The sequence below is a fragment of the Phyllostomus hastatus genome, unplaced genomic scaffold (assembly GCF_019186645.2).
Source record: "Phyllostomus hastatus isolate PE091 unplaced genomic scaffold, TTU_PhHast_1.1 phas_scaffold_501, whole genome shotgun sequence".
Classification (NCBI taxonomy): Eukaryota; Metazoa; Chordata; class Mammalia; order Chiroptera; family Phyllostomidae; genus Phyllostomus; species Phyllostomus hastatus.
The window spans coordinates 9,742,476-9,764,082 of record NW_025334033.1 but is presented as its reverse complement, the minus strand read 5'-3'; the positions used below and the strand labels follow the sequence as shown (position 1 = coordinate 9,764,082).

The 21,607-nt window shown below is 35.6% G+C and overlaps 1 protein-coding gene and 1 non-coding gene across 17 annotated transcripts in view; one reads left to right on the top strand and one right to left on the bottom strand.

Moving 5' to 3' along the window:
- The window catches only part of MGA (MAX dimerization protein MGA), a 159,584-nt gene that overhangs the window by 43,259 nt on the left and 94,718 nt on the right, over positions 1-21,607 (bottom strand). For all 16 annotated transcript variants that reach the window (XM_045822092.1, XM_045822090.1, XM_045822089.1 and 13 more), the window contains 4 exons: positions 16,310-16,441; positions 15,984-16,088; positions 14,195-14,859; positions 12,698-13,043 (listed from right to left, as the gene is read on the bottom strand). In XM_045822092.1, the coding sequence (XP_045678048.1) occupies positions 12,698-13,043; positions 14,195-14,859; positions 15,984-16,088; positions 16,310-16,441 (1,248 nt within the window). The remainder of the gene's footprint in view (positions 1-12,697; positions 13,044-14,194; positions 14,860-15,983; positions 16,089-16,309; positions 16,442-21,607) is intronic.
- LOC123808986 lies at positions 6,256-6,360 on the top strand. Its single transcript, XR_006783872.1, has one exon. It is a non-coding gene; the product is annotated as a U6 spliceosomal RNA (small nuclear RNA).

Sequence of the window (21,607 nt, the reverse complement as noted above, 5' to 3'; positions counted from 1 at the left end):
CATTATATATTAATAAAAGTCTCTATATATCCAGAAGAAAAACAATTATAAACATTTACACACCTAATGACAGATCGTCAAAATACATGAAAAAAAAAACTGACAGACTGAAGGAAGAAATACACATTCTACAATGGAATTAACAGACTTCAACACCCCATTCACAACAATGGATGCAACAAACCAGTCAGAAGAAAATACAGGGCTTAAGCCAGAAATTGACTAGACCTAACAGACATTTACACAACACTCTACTAAACAACAGAATATACATTCATTTCAATAGATATGGAACACCTTGCAGGACAGATTGTATGGTGTACCACAATTTAATTCTCAAAAGATTTTAATACATAGGCACCATACAAATTAACTTCTGACTAGAAATCAACAACAAAAGAAAACTAAAAAATTCTTAAAACTGTGTAAATTAACACACTTTTGAAAAATCAATAGTTCAAAGAAGAAATCACAATGGAAATTAGAAGACAGAGACAAATGAAAATGGAAACAAAACTTATAGACACAGCAAAAGCGTAACAACAGGGAAAATTTATAGCTGTAATTGTTTACATTAAAAACCAGAAGGCCTGACTGGGTGGCTCAGCTGGTTAGAATGTCATCCCAAACACCAAAAAGGTCGCAAGTTTGATCCCCACTCAGGGCACACACCTAGGTTGCAGGTTCAATCCCCAGTCGTGGTGCAGGGGGCAACTGATCGATGTTTCTCTCTCTCTCTCTCTCTCTCTCTCTCTCTCTCTCTCTCTCTCTCTCTCTCCCCCCCACCCCCCCCGCTCTAAAATCAATAAACATATCCTCAGATGAGGATTAAAAGAAAAAAGTACTGTAAACTATAGCCCCCAAAAATTGGAAAAACTAGATGAAACAAATTCCTAGAAACAAAACCTGCCAAGACTAAATCACAAAGAAATAACCAATTGGAAAAGGCCTAAAACTTGTAAAGAGATTGAATCAGTAATCAAAAATCTCTCTCAACAAAGCCCTGAACCTGATAGCCTCTCTGATGAATTCTACCAAATACTCCAATAAGGACTAATCAATCCTTCTCAAACTTTTCCCAAAAAAACTGAAGAGAAGGTTACACTTTCCAACTCATCCTATGAGGCCATCATTAATCTGATAGCAAAGTCAGACTAAGGCATAACGAAAAGGAAAACTACGGGCCAGTATCTCTTACAAACAATAATGTGAAATCTTCACCAAAATACTAGCAAACAGAATTCAGCAACATATAAAAAGAGCAGACACCATAACCAAGTGAGATTTAGTCCTGGAATGCAAGGATGGTTCAACATGCAAAAAAAAAAATTATCAGTACAATACTCCACATCAACAGATGAAGGTAAAAACTACATGATCATCTCAGTTGATGCAGAAAAAGTTTTTGACAAAATTAAACACCCTTTCATAACAAAAACATTCAAAAAACTATGCAGAGATGGAAACGAACTCAACATAATGAGCCACGTATGAAAAACCCAAAGTGAACATCATGATGGTGAGAGGGTAAAAGCTTTCCCCTTAAGATCAAGAAAGAGGATTCACTTCCAGCCAAGATGGAGGCACAGGCAGACACACTGTGTCTCATCGCAGAACCAAGAGGAGAACAACAATTTAAAAACAAAAAGCACCAGAACTGACAGAAAATCAAACTCTATAGAAATCTGACAACCAAGAAGTTAAAGAAGACACATTCATCCAGACCAGGAGGGGTGGAGTTGGGCAGCCAGGGTGGAGAGGACTGGGTGGCAAGTCCCAGGGTAGCGAGGCAGCTGATTGTGAAGCAGGGTGGGCAAGGCTGCAGCTGCCTGGCAAGGCGGCGTCTGGTAGAGCAAGCAGTCCCACATTCGCGCACAGATAAACTGAGAGGAACAACTGTGGAGCAAGACAGACCTCACAACCCAGGGTTCCAGCTCAGGGAAATAAAGCCTCAAACCACTGACTGAAAACACCTGTGGGGGTTGAGGCTGCAGCAGGGGAAACTCCCAGCCTCACAGGAGAGTTCGCTGGAGGGACCCACAGGCTCCTAGAACATACACAAACCCACCCACCAGGGAATCAGCACCAGGAGGGCCGACTTTGCTTGTGGGAAGCGGGAAAAGTGACTAAAATCCAGCAGGGAGCGGAGCAAGCGCTATTGTTCCCTCTTGGAGCACTGCCCCACACACAGTGTCACAACCCAGTGACGTGAGTTGCCCCACCCTGGTGAACACCTAAGGCTCCGCCCCTCACTACATAACAAGAGCATCAAGACAAAAAAAATGGCTCAAATGAAAGAACAGATCAAAGCTCCAGAAAATATACAACTAAGCAACAAAGAGGTAGCCAACTTATCAGATGCACAGTTCAAAACACTGGTAATCAGGATGCTCACAGAATTAGTTGAATTTGGTTGCAAATTAGGTGAAACATGAAGGCTACACTAAGTGAAGGAAAATGTACAGGGAACCAACAGAGATGGGAAGGAGATGGGAAGTGTGGACCACAAGGAAGAGAGAAACATTCAACCATAACAGAATGAAGAAATAAGAATTCAAAAAGATGAGAAGAGGCTTAGGAACCCCCAGGACATCTTTAAACGTTCCAACATCCAAATTACAGGGGTACCAGAAGGGGAAGAGGAAGAGCAACAAATGGAAAACTTATTTGAACAATTAAGGAAGAACTTCCCCATTCTGGCAAAGGAAATAGACTTCCACGAAGTCCAGGAAGCTCAGAGAGTCCCAAAGAAGTTGGACCCAAGGAGGAACATACCAAGGCACATCATAATTATATTAGCCAAGATTAAAATTAAGGACAGATTCCTAGAAGAAGCAACATAAAAGGAGGCAGTTACCTAAAAAGAAGTTCCCATCAGATTGTCAGCTGATTTCTCAAAAGAGACCTTACAAGCAAGAGGGGCTGGAAAAAGAAGTATTCCAAGTCATGAAAGGCAAGGACCTACATCCAAGATTGCTCTACCCAGAAAAGCTAAGATTTAGAATGGAAGGGCAGATAAAGTGCTTCTCAAATAAGGCCAAGTTAAAGGAGTTCATCATCACCAAGCCCTTATTTTATGAAATGTTAAAGGGACTTACTTATCTAAGGGAAAGAAGATAAAAAATATGTACAGTAAAATGATAGCAAACTCACAATTATTAACCACACCTATAACAAAGACAAAAGCAAACTAAACAAACAACTAGAACAGGAATAGAACCACAGAAATGGAGATCACATGGAGGGTTATCAACAGGGGAGGGGGAGAAAGGGGGAAAAGTACAGAGAGTAAGTAGAATAGATGGCAGGTAGAAAATAGACAGGGGGAGATGAAGAATAATATAGGAAATGTAGAAGCCAAAGAACGTGTATGTATGACCCATGGACATGAACTAAAGGGGGGGAATGTGGGTGAGAGGAGGTGTACAAGATGGAGGGGAGTGCAGGGGGGGAAATGGGACAACTATAATAGCATAATCAATAAAATGTATTTTTAAAAAATCAAGAAAAAGGCAAAGATAACCACTTTCACCACTTCTTATCAACATTTTACTGGATGTTCTCTGGCCAGAGAGTTTGGCAATAAAAAGAAATAAACACATCCAAACTGGAAATGAAGAAGTAAAATTATCTTTTTCGTGATGAAATAATCTTATGTGCAGAAAACCCTAAAGATTACACAAATAAATAAATCTGTGGGAATAAATGAATTCAGCAAAGTAGCAGGATATAAAAGCAGCACAAAAAAAATCAATTACATTTCTATACATGAACGATAAACAATCTGAAAAGGAAGTTACAAAACAATTTCATTCATAGTAACAAAAAAGAAAACCCTTAGGAATTAACAAAAAAAGTAAAGGTTTTTACAGTTAAAACTATGAAACATTTTCCCTGACTGGTGTGGCTCAGTGTACTGAGTGCTAGCCCATGAACCAAAGGGTTGCCAGTTCAGTTCCCAGTCACTCGAAGTCATGAAAGGCAAGGACTTCCATCCAATATTACTCTATCCAGCAAAGCAATCATTCAGAATGGAAGGGCAGATAAAGTGCTTCCCACATAAGGTCAAGTTAAAGGAGTTCATCATCACCAAGCCCTTATTATATGAAGTGTTAAAGGGATTTATCTAAGAAAAAGAAGATCAAAAATATGAAAGTAAAATGACAACAAATTCACAACTATCAACAACCAAACCTAAAAAGAATATAAAAACAAAAACAAAAATGAACTAAGCAAACAACTAGAAGAAGAACAGATTCACAGAAATGGAGCTCACATGGAGGGTTATCAGTGAGGAGGGAGAGGGGGTAGAATGGGGGAAATGGTACAGAGAATAAGTAGCATAAGTGGTAGGTACAAAATAGACAGGGGAAGGTTAAGAATAGTATAGGAAAATGGAGAAGCCAAAGAACTTCTATGTATGACCCACAGACATGAACTAAGATGGGGGAATGCTAGTGGGAGAGGGGGTACAGGGTGGAGGGGAGTAAAGGGGAGACAGAAAATGGGACAATTGTAATAGTATAATTAATAAAATATATATATAAAAGAATAAACAAAGTAAGTGTTGGTGACAATGTGGAAAAATTAAAACCCTTGTGCATTGTTGGTGGAAATATAAAATGGTCCAGCTGCTGTGGAAAATAGTATGGCAGTTCCTTAAAAAATTAAAAATAGAATTAGTCATCAATAAATCAACAAACAAGTGCTGGCAAGGATGTGGAGAAACAGGGACCCTTTTGCACTGTTGGTGGGAATAAAGACTGGTCCAATCACCATGGAAAGTGGTATGGAGTTATCTCAAAAAAATTTTAAATGAATCTGCCTTTTGACCCAGCCATCCCACGTCAGGTTTGTTTCCTTCCATTCCTAGTGTGCTAAAGTTTTTTACCAGAAATAAATTTTGTCAAATTTTGTAAATATTTATTTAAGTCTGTTATGATAATGGTGATCTACACTATTTTCAAATTTGAAATCAATCTTGCAATGCTGGGACAAATCCCACTTGCTCATATCTCTTAAATATGGTCTTCATTTTTATTTAATAAATTTTTATTTATAAATTTTACATATGTTCATGAGGAATATTGCTCTACAGCTTTCTTATAATTGCCTTTTCTGGTTTAAGTATCAGGGTAATACTAGTCTCACAGAATAAAACCATTTTATAAAAGCATTTGTGTACCCCTGGCCAGTGTGGCTCAGTTGGGTTGGAGTGTCATCCCATAAACCAAAAGGTCACAGGTTCGGCTGCCAGTCAGGGCACATGCAAAGGTTGTACAGGTTCGGTCCTTGATTGGGGCATGTATGAGAGGCAACCGACTGATGTTTCTCTTTCACACTGATGTTTTTCTTCCTCTTTATCTTCCTCCCTCCCTCCCTTTCTAAAATAAGCATGTCCTCAGGTAAGGATTTTAAAAAAAGCATTTGTGTAGAATGGGTATTGTTTTTTCCCCTACGTGTAATGTAGAATTCACCAGTGAAGCCATCTGAACCTGGAATCATTATTGTAAGGATTTTCACAAGTTCATAAGTATATTGCGAGGCAGTTATTTATTTCTTGAGCTCAGCTGCTTTCTGAACTTTGAAGAATTTGCTCATTTCATTCTAAGTTGTTCAATTTCTTGGCATAAAGTTGTATATAACATGCCCATATTCATTTTAATGTTTGCAGTAACATCACTTCTCATTCTTGGTATCAGTAGTTTGTGTCGTCTCCTTTAATCCTAATTGGTCTGACTATAGATATAAATTTAACTGATATTCTCTTTACATAAGTTGTAGGTATGTATTTCCAATGAAACTAACTGAGCTAAGAAAATAGGAATGCCAGATTTTTATCCGTTCTCTTGGTACCACAAACAGCAGCTAAGCACAGTGTCTTTATACCATCAGCAGTAATTTTTTGACAAACAAAAGAGTAGACAGGTGACAAGAGTGAAGGCCAAATTTAAGAAACCACCTGTTATACAGTAAAAAAAAAACAAGACCTAGAAGTCAGAAAAGCTTAAGTTCAAATTCCTACCACTCACTTAATAGCAATGTGACCTTGAGGAAAAAGTTAAACTCTCTAAACACTCAATTAGTTCATTTGTATTAATAAAATGAAGAAGTCTTCTTACAGGGTTGCAAGATTTAAATGATACAACAACCTTCATAGAGTGTTCGGTATAAAAGAATATCAAATAATGTTAGTATCCCTCTGTTCACATAAATTGATTCATGAGCCATTAATGGCAGAAAAATGTTTAAGTTGTGATCGCTTTGGCAGCACATACACTAAAACTGGAATGATAGAGAAGATTAGCATAGCCCCTGTGCAAGGATAACATGCAAATTCATGAAGCATTCCGTATTTTTTAAAGGACACATGGACAAAGCCAAAGGGGGTAGGTTCAAGGGTGGGAGGTGGAGATGGGGGAGGGATATAGTGAAGTGAAAATGAAGACAACTGTACATGAACACCAATAAAAAAAGTAAAGAAAATGTTTAAGTCTAACGCTATGACCAAAAAAGTGTATTATTAAATGTCTAGATTTCATGCATTGAATTACTAACTTTTAATTTGTTTAATTTATGTATTCTAATACATAAATATGGAAATTTCGAAGTGTATAAAATGTACATACAAATGAAAAACTGTACATAAAAATTAAAAGCTAAGTTTTCCACCACATTCAGTGTCAAAATTCTCATAAATAACTATTTCTAACCATTTGATTTTAGTTTTAGTGGTTAACGCAAAATAATTCTAAGTCAAACACCTTCTCCTCAATTCCATGTTCAGCAGTAGCTAAGGACTCAGGGGGATCAAAGATAAAGATATTAAGCATCCTAAACTTGTTCCACCTCTCAAATACTGTTTCCTTTAGTATTACTTTCATATTATCATGGCTTACAGTACTGATTTCTCTTCTACAATTACACTTAGACCTTTAGCACTTCGTATATAAATCAATTATAAAAAACCAAAAACCCACCCTGGTTGGTGTGGATCAGTAGACTGAGCACCGCACTGCAAACCAAAGGGTCACCAGTTCAATTACCAGTAAGGGCACGTGCCTGGGTTGCAGGCCAGGACCCCAGTAGGGGCGTGCAAGAGGCAACCACACACTGATGTTTCTCTCCCATTCTTTCTTCATCCCTTCCTCTCTCTAAAAATAAAATCTTAAAAATAAAAAGTTTAAACAAAAAAACCATTAATTTACTTATAAAATTATGCTGGTGTGATTAATCCTTGCAGAATCAACTAATGTGACTGAACACTGACAAGGAAATGTAAATTAATACCATTAAATTTGTTCAAATTGTCTAGATGAAACAGTTTTTTCTTACACTCTTACTAATTGCTCAAAATTTTACCCAAAATTTATTGATTCAGTTAGACTATAATTTTCCTATATAAACTTTTCCTGCCAATGTTCTTAATTGCTTTTTTTTTTCCTTATTGATGAGGCGGCACTTACCTTCACCAACCATAAATCATCCAGGCTCTTAACCATGGATGATTTCTTCCAGGTTTTAGTTTTTGTCTGCTTGTTTTTGGTCTCCTATACCTAATCCACTCTTTTTACTGGGATGGCCAAATAAGCCCCTTTGGTTTTTTCCGTAAAATAAAAAGACACATTTTTCATTTTCACCAATAACTTTACTGACTTGGATAATCTGAGTATGTCAGCAATCTCTCACTATTGCCTTCTAGGGGATAGAGGCCAGGGGTGCTACTAAACATCTTCCAATGCATAAGACAGCACCATAGCAAAAAAAAAAAAAAAAAATTGCCAAAATTTCAATAGTACCAAAAACTTTGCAAAAACACTTTTGACATGTTCAGTCAGTCACAGTACCTTCTCCATATACTGCACAAATCTTTTTGGGAGTAAAATGTTGGGTATTTTCTTCCATCTCAATATTAAAATGGCTGCAAAAAAATTCACCAATTTTGGTAAGTTTTTAGTAAATGTTCAGTGATATGACAGCTGTCACAATACAATCTAACAAAATTGTTTTGAATGAAGTTAAAGACAACTAAACGCCTACAAGAGCCGTTATATGGGGAAAACATAACAGACTTTTTGGCCAACCCAATACATAGCAGTCAAAACAAAACTATCACCCCTCCTGTCCTCACCCTTCTCCTAACAATACAAGAAAACTGATGCCTCCTGAAGTACAATATGCCAGACGTTTTTTAATACTGTATTATGCCACCGAAAAAACTTAACAAGTACTTTACTTTGAAATGGAAAAGTGTTGCTGTAAGTACAATACAGGAGTAAACCCACAAGATACGTATAAAACTAAATTAATAATCCTGTATTTCATTTTAAACCTTTTTAAAAGTTTTTTTTTAATTTTCTACATTATAGGTGACATTTTAAGTGGGTAAGGAAAGTATTTATTCTCAGTAAGTGATGGCATAATTTGCTAGCCATTTGGGGAAAAAATAATTCCCTACCACAAATCTCACATCAAATGAATTCCACACATTAACAATTTTATTTAAACCCACTTATTAATCCAATTTTTTTTTAATCTTGAGATTAGAAAATGTCTTTCTAAGCAACACTCCAAAGACAGAAACCTTAAAATGAGACCACCAGACTTAACAGCCTCTGCACTTTGCATTTTCAGGATAGAGAGTGATGGAAGAGAAGGACACTTGGAACTAAGTTAAAACATAAATTACAAAATTACACAGCCATATCAATAAAATTAGCAAAAAATTCAAAACAGCAATTTACAGGACAACCTGGAAGAAATGAATAAATTTTCAGAAACTCACAATCTTCCGAGATTGAAAAAAATTTAAAAACAAAAAACAGAAAATCTGAACAGACCAATAACTACTAATGAAATAATATCAGTGATGAAAAAACTCCCAACAAACCTAAGATGCGGACCAGATGATTTCACATGGGAATTTTAAAAAAAAAATTCAATGATGAATTAACATCTATCCTTCTCAAACTATTCCAAAAAATTTAAGAGGAGGAAAGGCTCCTAAGCTCATTTTATAAGGCCCTCATTCCAAAGCCAGACAAAAACATTACAAGAAAAAAGTTATAGGCCAATATCCCTGATGAACATAGATGCAAAAATCCTCAACAAAATACTAGCAAACTGAATTCAGCAATACATTAAAAAGATCATACACCATAATCGAGTGGGATTTTCTTCCTAGAATACAAGGTTGGTCCAATATCAACACATCATTAACGAGATACACATTAAAAAAATGAATGAAAATCATATAATCATATCAATAGATGCAGAAAACGTATTTGACAAAATCCAGAAAACATTTATGATAAAAAAAAAAAAACACCTCAGCAAAGTTGGGATAAAGGAAACCTCACCATAATAAAGACCATATATGACAAACCCACAGCTAACTATCATTATACTCAACAATACAAAGCTGAACGCTTTTTTTTTTTTTAAGATTAAAAAACATGACAAAGATGTCTGGTTTCAGCATTTTTATTCAACATAATACTGAGAGACCTAAAAACCAGCAAACAGACAAGAAGAAATAAAAGGCCATTCCAACTGGAAAGAAGTAATAAAACTGTCATTATTTGCAGATGACATGACACTATACAGGTTGGGGCAAAAGTACATTTACAGCCCTGGCCAGCATGGCTCAGTTGATTGGGCATCCTCCCACAAAGCAAAAGGTCTCCGGTTCAATTCCCAGTTAGGGTACATGCCTAGGTGGTAGGCCCAATCCCCAGGTAGAGGCAATTGATCAATGTTTCTCTCTCACATCAATGTTTCTCTCCCTCTTTCCTCCTCCCATCCCCCTCTCTAAAAATAAAATATTTTTTAAAAAGTAGGTTTACAGCTGTTCACATGGAATATAATACAAGTAATGAATAATACTATAAGAATAAACTCTATGCTTTGTGTATTCACACTGTAAACCTACTTTTGCCCCACTTCATACATAAAGATCCCTGAAGAGTCCATCAAAAAACTAGAATAAAGGAATCCAGTAAAGTAGAAGGCTACAAAATTAATATTCAAAAGTTAGTTGCATTTTTATGTACCAATAGCAAACTATAAAAAAAGAAATTTTAAAAAATCCCATTTACAATTGTCTCAAAAAAATAACACCAATCAATAAATTTAACCAGAGAAGTGTAAGACTTGTACTCAGAAAACTGTAAGACACTCAAGAAGAAAAAGAAGATACATATAAATGAGCATATAAAGTGCTCATGGGTAGGAAGAATCAACATCATTAAAATGTCCATACAACCCAAAGCAATCTACAGATTCAATGAAATCCCTATAAAAATACCAACAGCATTTTCCACAGAACTAGAACAAATAATCCTAACATTTAGAGAAAACAAAAAAAGACCCCAAATACCCAAAGCAATCGAGAAAGAGCAACAAAGTTTGAGGCACCACAAAATCAGACATCAAACTACATACACTACAAGGCTATAGTAATCAAAATAGCATGCACTGGCATAAAAAGAGACACATGGATCAATCCACCAGAATAAATAGTCCAGAAATAAACCCATACCTATATGGTCAACTATCTATGACAAAGAAGTCAAGACTGCACAATGGGGTATAGCCAGTCTCTTCAATAAATTAAAAACAGAACTACTATATGACCCAGCAATCCCACTTTTGGATACTTATCTAAAGAAATCTAAAACACCAATTTGAAAAGATATACATATCCCTGTGTTCACTGAAACATTGCTTACAATAGCCAAAACATGGAAGCAACCTAACTGTTCATCAACTGATGACTGGATAAAGAGATGGTACATATATACAATGGTGTATTACTCAACAATAAAATAGAATGAAATCTCTAATGTGCGACAACATGGATGACCTAGAGGTTATTTTGCTAAGTCAGAGAAAAACAAATACCATATGTCATTACTTATATGTAGAATCTAAAAAGCAACCAGACAAAAGAGAAACAAGCCTCATAGATAGAGAACAAATTGATAGTTGACAGATGAGAGGGAGTTAGGAGAGATAAATAAAAAGGGGGAAGGGATTAAGTAGTACAAATTGGCAGTCATAAAACAGTCAAAGGGTTATAAAGTACAGCATAGGAAATATAGGCAGTAATACTGTAATAACTATATATGGGGTTGGGTGGGTACTAGGTTTATCAGGGTGATCACTTTGTAAGTTACATAAATGTCTGATTACTATGTTGTATACCTTAAACTAATATAGTATTGTATGTCAACTATAATTGAAAAAAATTTTAATAAATTATTTTTAAATACCAATTTACAAAAGAAATATAAAATCAAAACTAAGATATCAATTTCTGCCTATCGATTTGAATATCCAGTGTTAGGAGTACAGAAGAACTGGCACCATCTAACTACTGGTAAATATGTGAGTGGTACAACTCTAGCAAAATCTACAAATGTCTAAAGTGCACTCGGAATCTCACTTTCAATAGCCTGTCCAGGACATGGATGTTCATCACTGTACTGTTCATATTAAAGAAAATACAAAAAAGGCTACATGTCCAACCAAAAGGACTGTAGTAACATGTCATTAAAGCTAAAATTATAATACAGAACTACACCTGTTGATATGGAAAGTAGAATGTTTTATGACATTAAATTTCCAAAGCTTATGATACATCTTTAGTACCCATTTTTATAAAGAATATAAGTATGTATGCATACAAGTAGATTAACAGAAAATCTAAGAACATATATCGATATTAAACACCCACTCTGACTGAAGTACATGGCAAAGAATAGTATATTGTAAATACATATTTTACCAAAAATAATATACTGTAAATATAAAACAATTGTAAATATATACTGCTAAAGAGTCTTAATCTAACCCTAATAAATTAAGAAGAAACTCCAATTACATGATAAATTTTTGTTTACATTAAAACAAACAAAATGGCATAGGAGAAAAATTAAGAACAAAATATATACCTTGGCCTACATAGTATTTTATCAAAAAGGAGTAACAAGCTTTTCAAAAGAGTATAATAATGCTCAACTTAGTTATGCCCATACTCTGTTCCCAAATTTCCAACCTCCTGGTCTTTGTTGCAAATTTCTTCTTTAAGAAAATAAAATGTTTCCCAGTCAGGGTACATGCCTGGGTTGCAGGCCATGACCCCCAGCAACCACACATTGATGTTTCTCTCTCTTTCTCCCTCCCTTCCCTTTCTAAAAATAAATAAATAAAATCTTAAAAAAAAAAGAAAAGAAAATGTATTGGTTAACCTGATTGTGGTCATTTCACAATGTAAACATATGCCAAATCATCATGTTGTATACTTTAATTATGGACCATTTTATTTGTCAATTATGCTTCGATATAGCTGGGGGCCGGGGGACGTGATGAACTCAGGGGAGAAAGACAGAAAAATAGATGGAAATTTTAAAGGCATTCTGGAAGTCCACATAAGAGAATGATTCAAATTTCAAATTTAGCACAAAAAAGCCATCTTCAAAAGAAAATTTCCATTGAAAAAAGCCATGCGGGGGGGGCGCATACCTGCTATGCAGAAAGAACATTTAAGGATAGTTAGAATTTCTCAAAATTCTTATTACATCATAGATCAGGACTGAAGTAAGAAATAGTATTCCTATTTCAAACAAGTTTTCAAAATAACTACACTTTTCTAAAAAATAAAACTATACTGTTTTAAGTCTTAATTAATACTCACTGTACTCCAGCTTCTTTCTCTTCTTTTTCTCTTTCAATTGTTCTTCCTCCTCTCTGACTCCCTCTTCTTCCTCTCTCTGCTCATCTCCCAAAGTATCATAACATACTGCATCACGATGAGCAGCCTTCCTCTGGAAATGCTTAGTTTTGGATCCCCCTTTAACAAGTACGACTTTTCTTTTCAAACAAGTGCAGCCAAACATGCAGTCAGGTCTGCGGCAGTGAGCAGGCTGGCGCTTCTCCAAAGCTAGACTGGAACATATGCAACCCAATCGACAGAAGTCATTGTTGCATGGAGGAGCTCGTTTCCTTATGATTGTGTGGATAGGTTTAGTTTTGAGGGATGCCTAAAGTTCAAACAGAAAATTGTAAATCTACTAAATCATCCCCTAACACCACCAACAACCTACAATTATTATGTTGGTCTGCCTTCTCAGAATCTGAGCACTCAGTACTAACAGCACAGGATTAGGGCAGATTCAAATAACAAAATGTGAAAATAAATAATCAGGACCCTGAGCAATTTCCCATTCTAACATCTAGCACAGGCAAACAAGAGAATATTTTAAATAATTATAAGCTAAAATATCAACAAAGATAAATTTATTCTCAATAGAAATCACACATAATGTTCTAGAGTAGAGGTCGACAACTTAAAGCCCAAGGATCAAATGCAGCCTGTTTCATAAAGTTTCATTGAAACACAGCCAGGCTCATTCCTAAAGTCTATGGCACTACAACAACAGGGCTGAGAAACTACAACAAGAGTGCATTACAACAGCGCATGGCCCACAAAACCTTAAATATTTACTGTGCTTTACAGAAACAGTTTGCCAATCCCTGCTCTATGGTAATTAAAAAAGGGAGTAACAAATACACATGCATAAAAGTCTTTAGAAAAGATTAATTATAAAGGACACTTTCTCTATTTAGTCCCAATATCTAATGATCTTCAGCTCTAGAATTTAGTCACAGAATTTAAAAATGGGAGATAAGGTATAAAAAGTTCATGACAAGAAAATTATCCTCATTTTGTTGTGTCACTTCACATCACTACAGGCTGCTTAGATAGGTGAAGCAATAATAAATGAAAAGTCTTAACATAAAATTTGAAGACAGAAGCTCTTTCTCCACAGGTTTATAATTTTTTTGGATTTGGGGGGATTTAGTTCCTTTTAAGCAGAACTTTCAAAGCTGTTTTACCAAGATCAGCAAATGTTCTTGTCCACATACTAGAGAATGGCCAACTGCCTTTAAATAGAATAAGACTATTACTCAAAAACATAAACATACTGTTGCCCTCTGCAGCAGGAGGAATCTACTATACTTGGGTATCTCGTTGATAAAGAACAAATATGGAAGACATCTCCTTAGTTGTCACTAAGGTAAGTAAATGCCCAATTCTTTTGCCCAAAAAACTTCATTCCCCTTTCCCCTCATTAATCTATGGTAATTCTTTCTAGCCAAGAATATACTTCTGGAAACAACAGATACTTACTTGAGCTGTAAGCAGAGTTGTTAAAGATACATCTGCTCTCTCTTCAGTGATATAGGTCCTTGGTTTTCCTTCCCAAAGTGCACAGTCTTCCAAGTCCATTAGCTTCACTTGAGATTTAGATAAGCCTGGAGGGCGAGTCCCCTGTTGCTGCTGCTGTTGCTGCTGCTGGTGGTGTGCCTGCCGCAAACTAATTTGCTTTGGGAATGAATTTTCATCTAAAGTTGGCACAACAAAGTTATTCACCTGATTTTCTGAGATGGTGCTAGAATTCTTAGTAACCTTATCTGCTGGAACAATATGAGTGTGTTTCTGCTTTGGTGAAACAGGGTATGGTAAAATGGATTTATAAGATGATTTAGTTCGGCCACTGAAAGTTGCCTGTTTGTTTTGAGCCTTTGCCTTTCGAGAGGCAGGGGTTACAGAATGAGGCTTCAAAGAGTAAGAGGTAGAAGGGGAAATGGTAGATTGCTTCTTTAGTACGCTATCAAGTGTTCGTACATAGCTGGTACTCTTAGTGGGAAGCTGGTATACCACAGGAGATGTGGGAGCATTAGAAGAGAAACCCATGCTTGTTTCCATCAGCTTTCCTTCATTTTCCAAGTATTCATCTAGCTTATCACTGCAGAAAGCAGAACGGTTTTTCAGTGGACCTTCTGAATTTCCGCCTGAAATAAGGAGACACAGATACTTCAAAAAAAAAACATCTAGTACAGATCTTCTGATCTCTTAAAAAATACACTAAAAAAGCCAGGATTCCCCTCCTCAAAAGAAAAATGTAAAACTAAGAAATCAAATATAATACACTATATTAAAATTAATTCTCTAAAATTATTTCATTACACATATTTAGCATTAGTTTTTGAGAAGTTCTAACAGCAACAATTAACACTGAAGAGTGATCAATCTTTGACAATTTATGACATTAGCAGAGACCATACTTAAGTAAAAATTTAAGAACAAAAAACAATTTAAATCAGACCTCAAAAGTACACAAAGAAATATTTAAATTATTTTTATTATATTAAATTTATTAGACTGACATTGGTTAATAGGGTCATATAGGTTTCTAGTGTAAATTTCTATGATACATGATCTGCACATTGCATTGTGTGCCCACCACCAAGTCAAATCATCTTCTCTCACCATATATTTGGCACCCTTTACCCCCACACTCGCCAAAATATTACTTAAGAGATTGTAGTACCAGGACTACGATATAAAATGCAAGGGAAGGGGTAAGGCTCAAAAAGAGAAGTATAAGATTTTGTTTTTAAAGAGTGAAAAAGCCAAATTCAGTAGAGAGACATTACTATTACAAAGATTCAAAGATGAGAAAAACAATTTAGACAAATAATAAAATTATCTGGTTAGAGTGTGACCTGCCAACAAGCACAGTGAGAATGGAAATATACTAAGAAAGGAAGACCAACAGAATACAGTCAGAATACTTGGATTAGAAGTTTGCTTTGAAGTATAATGCTATCAGGAATCACTTTACACTATGAAGTATACTGTTCTGAAATAAGGCTTGAGAATGATGCTTTTTATAACCATAGGAATAAGAGAAAGAGCGAGCAGTTTTCAAAGACTGCAGGAATAACTTAAGTCTGACATAGTTAGGGACTGAACCCCAAGACCGGAGCTATGGGAACACAAGGAATAAACAAATACCAGCAAGACAATTTTCATTTTATTTAAAAACATGAAGAGATGAAGAAAAACAACTAAGACTTACTTTTAACAAAGGATATAGTCACATTTCAGAACGTATTTAAATAAAATCTTTTACCTTCATTTCTAGATGCAGAAGCACCATGAAACTTTCCCCTCCATCCCTTGATCTTAGTGAAGTCATTGGTCTTTCCTGTTCTAGAAACAAAGGAAAATCCAGCATCTATAAAAGAAAAAGTAAAAGAGATGACTAAAGTCCTAGCAAACCAATATTTAGTATCAAATTCATTACTAAGACTTTGTCTGAAATGTATAAATCATTAAGGCTGTGCCACTAGATAAAAGATATACCCTAAACTGTCCTAAACATTACTTGTCTCTATCAAAGGTAGCTTTTTATTTATACCACAAATGTGTTTGACTTCATAAATGCTATGTACTCACCAGGAGAAGCAGGGTTGGTTCCTGTAAGGTTCCAGAAAGGAAAGCTAGTGGCTGGAGGCAAAGGCAGCTGTACTCCCAAGTATTTAAGATCAATGCTCATTGTTGGATCCACTGAATTCAATTTTAAACCCACTACAAGAAAAAGGGACCACAAATCATATTGGATTTTTTAACCTTTGGTTGGGAGGAAGGAAATAGTGGAGAGCAAAATGAGGAAATAAAAATTTTAAATGGCAGAGAGACTTTAAGATGACCCCATGATCCTCACCTCCTGGTATTATATATTCACATACTCCTCCTTCCCTGAGTGTGGGTGGGGCCTATGATTTCTTTCTAAGAAATGGAATGTGGTAAAAGGGATGAGATAGACATGATTTATATGTAGGTAACAATGTAAGAATAAATGTATCACCCATCTTGCTAAGGCTGCAAGGATACAAATTCTGCCAATCATCCAAGGGAAATTAGAAACATACCTCCCTGCAGTCAAGCCTCTCATGAGAAACCAGGCCTTACATTTTGATGAGACCCTAAGCAAAGGACCCTGTTAAGCCATGCCCAGACTTCTGACCCACTAAAACCATGAAACAACAAATACATTGTTTTAAGGTGCTAAGTTTGTAGTAATTTATTAAGCAGCAATAGATAACTAATACATAAACATAGCAGAATTCAGATTTTTTGTGCTTTTAAACCTTTTGTATTCCAGACTTTCTAGGACCTCCAATACAAGCATGCCATAAACTGAGCTTATACCCTGCTTATGACTACTAATTCTCTAGTTACTATTAATGATATTTATGATTAATTGGATATAAAAATAGTACGACTTACTTGCAGGTTAAGAGGTAATCTTTTGGGATTTACATATAAATGTAAATTACATGTAAATAATCTTTTGGGATTTACATATACTTTTACATTTTTTGCTGAACAAATTACATCTGAGATATGTGTTGACAGATTTCTCTCTCAATGATTTATTTTCACTGCTATACACTATTCCAGATTATAAATATACTCCCATTTATTCGCCACTCTTCTGTTGATGAGAACAGCTTCCTAACTATTACATGCAATGCTGCAGTATAGTTGTACACTCAACAGGAATGTACATCACACATGCGACCATGTATAAGAGCTTTCTCTAATGTATTTAGCTTTTCCTTCTGGCACTTCCCTGGAAGAGCAAATGCAATGTAAGATGGTATGTTCATCTTTCAATTGTTCTGAATGTTGTATTTGACATATTTGTGGCTACCCAGAATATCTGAACACCGTTCCTAAAGAGCTGTTACTTTTCCCCACTATAATGCCCACCTCTTTTAAGACAAGTATTAGAAAAACTCACTTTCCAACTTCTCTTGCAATTTATGTACAGACACAAGACATGGGTTTTGCTAATCAGATACATCCATGAAAGACTTCAATTTAGAAGAGAGCACCATGAGTAAAGGAATACTGTGTAGAATTACACAAGACTGACTGACAGTTTCGGCCAACAAAAGAACTTGTAGGTGTAAAAGTAAACAAGGTCCTATATTGTAGTATACTGTTTTATTGTCCACACAGACAGTGGTGGTGACTGTCCAATGTTGTGGGACTGCTTATATGAGCAGTGTGGGAATATAATTTGGGCATTTTTCCTGAATACATACTCCTACAGTCTGTTTCTCTGGCCTTTCAAATTTTCTGTAAGTCATCTGATATTCTTTAATAAATTCATATTCTATTTCATTTGTAGAGTAGATGCTGATGTTTACAAATAAGAATTCTAACAAAAAGTTATTCTGAACTCTTCTTATGTAGAGGTAATATAAGAAAATATCAACTATGTAACAAACAGGAATAAACATGAGGCAGCTAATGGCTGGAGGCATACAGCTCTATAGTTACTAATTTCTGTTGGTCTTGCCTGGCCACTCTGAGATCATATCTCAAGAGCACACCTGTCACATAATCATGGATTACCATGCGCGACAATGCACTAGTTGGGAATGTGTGCTCTAGATATTGCCAAATTATTCTCAATGTATAACTCCTCCAGTAGTGAATGGTATCACTGGACCTTAAAAATTGTTCCAATCTTACTGGTATAAAATTAAATCCCGTTCTTAAATCTGTATTTTTCTAATTCTAAGGACAATCTTCTAATCTAGATTTCCTTGTTTATAATTTACTGGCTTCATACTATTGAGCAGGGAAGTATTTAACTTAAAACTTTAACATAATGGAAGTCAAACAGAGTTTGAATTATTAAGTATTATAGTAATAACCTTAAAAGTCATAGATACAGCCCTGGCTGATATGGTTCGGCGGGTTGAGTGTCATCCCACAAACCCACGTCACTGGTTCAATTCTCAGGCACAGCCCATGCCTGGGTTGTAGGCCAGGAACCCAGGTGGGGACATGCAAGAGGCAACCAATCCATGTCTCTCTCTTTCCCTCTCTCTCTCTCTCCCATCCCCTCCTCTCTCTAAAAATAAAAAAATAAGCATTTATTTTTTTAAGATTTTATTTATTTCTTTTTAGAGAGAGAGGAAGGAAAAAAGAAAGAGAGAGAAAGAAACATCAATATGCAAGAGAAATATAGATTGGTTGCCTTCCGAACAGCCCCAACTAGGGACCTGGCATGCAACCCACGCATGTGCCCCGACTAGGAAGCAAACTGGCGACCTTTCAGTTCATAGGCCAGCACTCAATCCACTGAGCCACACCAGCCAGGGCATAAACAAACATTTTTCTTTTAATTCTTTTAAATGAAAGTCATAGGTACAGGTTTACAATAAAAGGTTTACACTACACCTTAGTTATCTAAAAGGTAAAAGACACTGGGTAAATTATAAGCTACAAATTCTTATGGCTAATTTGTATATTCTCCATACAGGACTTATCTGAACAAAAGATAGCAATTGTTTTAATGTATAATTTAGTTCTTTAAAATAATTTTATTTTTATCACGTGATTAAAGCTAACATTAATAAAACATTCTTTCCCCGTGTTTCCAATCTACTGGGGAGAAAATAAGATTATGATTCAAAATAACTGGTTTCTAATCCTGTTTTGGGGCTAAATTTCTCCTAAGTTTAGGTTTTTCACTAGTAAAATAAGTATCAATCCACCACACTGGGTTTTATGTTTTAAGAATTTTACTACATATTCTCTGTGAAGTATTCTGTTCATACAGATGGTTATAAAGGACATTTCCCAGACCTCAAAGAGCTATTTTGTTATGTTTTCCCAAATGTCTCATTAAAGTATGCGGTTAGTCAAAAAGTCCACTTAGTTTCTTCCATAAAATAAAAGACACAATTTTCATTTTCACCAGTAACTTTATTGATTAGGATATTCTGAGCTGTTGGCTATGCGTGATATAATGTTGACTGTTCTCAATCAATGTCTCAATTTGATTGCTATCAACTTCAACTGGTCTACCCAACCATGGAGCATCATCCAGCAAAGCACGAAATTTCACAAACCACTTTTTATGGGTTCAATAAGTCATAGCACCTTCTCCAAATACTGCACAAATCTCTTTTTTTGGTACTTGAGTTGCATTTTTACCTTTGTTGAAATAAAGCATAATATGCCGAAAATGTTGTGTAATTTTGTCCATCTTTTAATATTAAAATGGCTGAACAAAAATTTACAAATTTTCAGCCCTGGCTGGCGTAGCTCAGTGGATTGAGCGCAGGCTGTGAACCCAAGTGTCACAGGTTCGATTCCCAGTCAGGGTACATGCCTGGGTTGCAGGCCATGACCCCCAGCAACGGCACATTGATGTTTCTCTCTCTATCTCCCTCCTTTCCCTCTCTAAAAATAAATAAATAAAAATCTTAAAAAAAAAATTTACAAATTTTGTTTTTAAATGCACACTGATATAACAACTGTCACAATACAATCTAATGAAAGTGTTTTGAACGACGTTAAAGACAACTAAGTGCTACCAGAGCCATTGTATGGAAAAAAACCAAAGGAATTTTTGGCCAGCCCAATAGTTACAATAGGTAAGGTCAGTCCTATGAGATGTAAACAAATAGAAATGACATTTGAAAAGCTCAAGAAAATCTGGTAAAACTTTTCACAGGGTGTAATTTCTAAATTAGAATAAGTAGAAATTAACTAGGAAAGTTGGAGAGGGAAAGCAGAGTGGAACCAGAAAGCAAGATAATACAAAAATTCAAGTGAGAACTGAATCCTAAACAAAGAATAAAATGAAATACCGTAGTGCGTTCAGAAGAAAACAACATTCCATTATTATCACTGACAAAAACTATCAAACAAATGATCACAGAAAAGATAGAAAAAAGAAAGTTGATAAAACTGTACCCAATCAAGTTGCTAAACATGCAAAATCTAGAACCATACAATAAATTTAGAGACTGTTTTTCCTACATATTTTCTTTTCTGCATTGACTTGTATTTTGAACTACCATCTTCCCTCAAAAGTGGTATCAAATCCTAAACACACACACAAAAAAAGACCAAATTTATTTTAAATATACATACTAACTTTTTTCAAAGCCTCAAAGTAGAAGTGAATAGCACATAAACACTGTTCTAAGTAACTCCCAATTTAATTTACTGAGGCTATCCTAAAAAGTTTGACCTGCAAACATTTCCTTACCTGGTAACAGATACATGAAACATAGACTTAGTTCGTTTCATATGAGTAACTCTGGCTTACAGAAAATAAGGCACAGAAACAATTCATAAAAAGCATATCCCCCCAAAATAAAATCCTTTCCACATGCAATAGTTCAAACAAAATTATACTCTTAAATGCTTTTGCTTTTTTACCATATTAGGAGATATTTTTTAAAGACATATTACATACCATTGCAAGAAAGACCCATAAAGACAGAACCGAAAAAAAATCTTTAGATTCAAAATCTGCAAAGCCCTGATTGGATAGTTCAGTTGGAACATCATCCTATGCACCAAAGGTTGCGGGTTCGATTCCCAGTCAGAACACATACAGAGGTTGATGATTCAATCCCCAATTGGGGAGAGTAGGGGAGGCAACCTCTCTCTCTCTTCCTCCCTCTCTCCCCACCTTTCTCACTCTCCAAAATCAATAAACATTTCCTCAGACTAGGATTTAAAAAAATAAAAAAGAGGCAGAGAGCTCTGGAAAGAATGTCTAAAGGAATTTAACATTGAAACTGATGAGTCTATTGATATAAATAAATGAATAAACAAATGGAGAAGACTTTAAAGACAAATCTCTGGTGCAGAAGAATTCCAAATAATTTATGCAGCTACTCCAACAGGCAAGGAGTGGCTGGCTGACCTGAC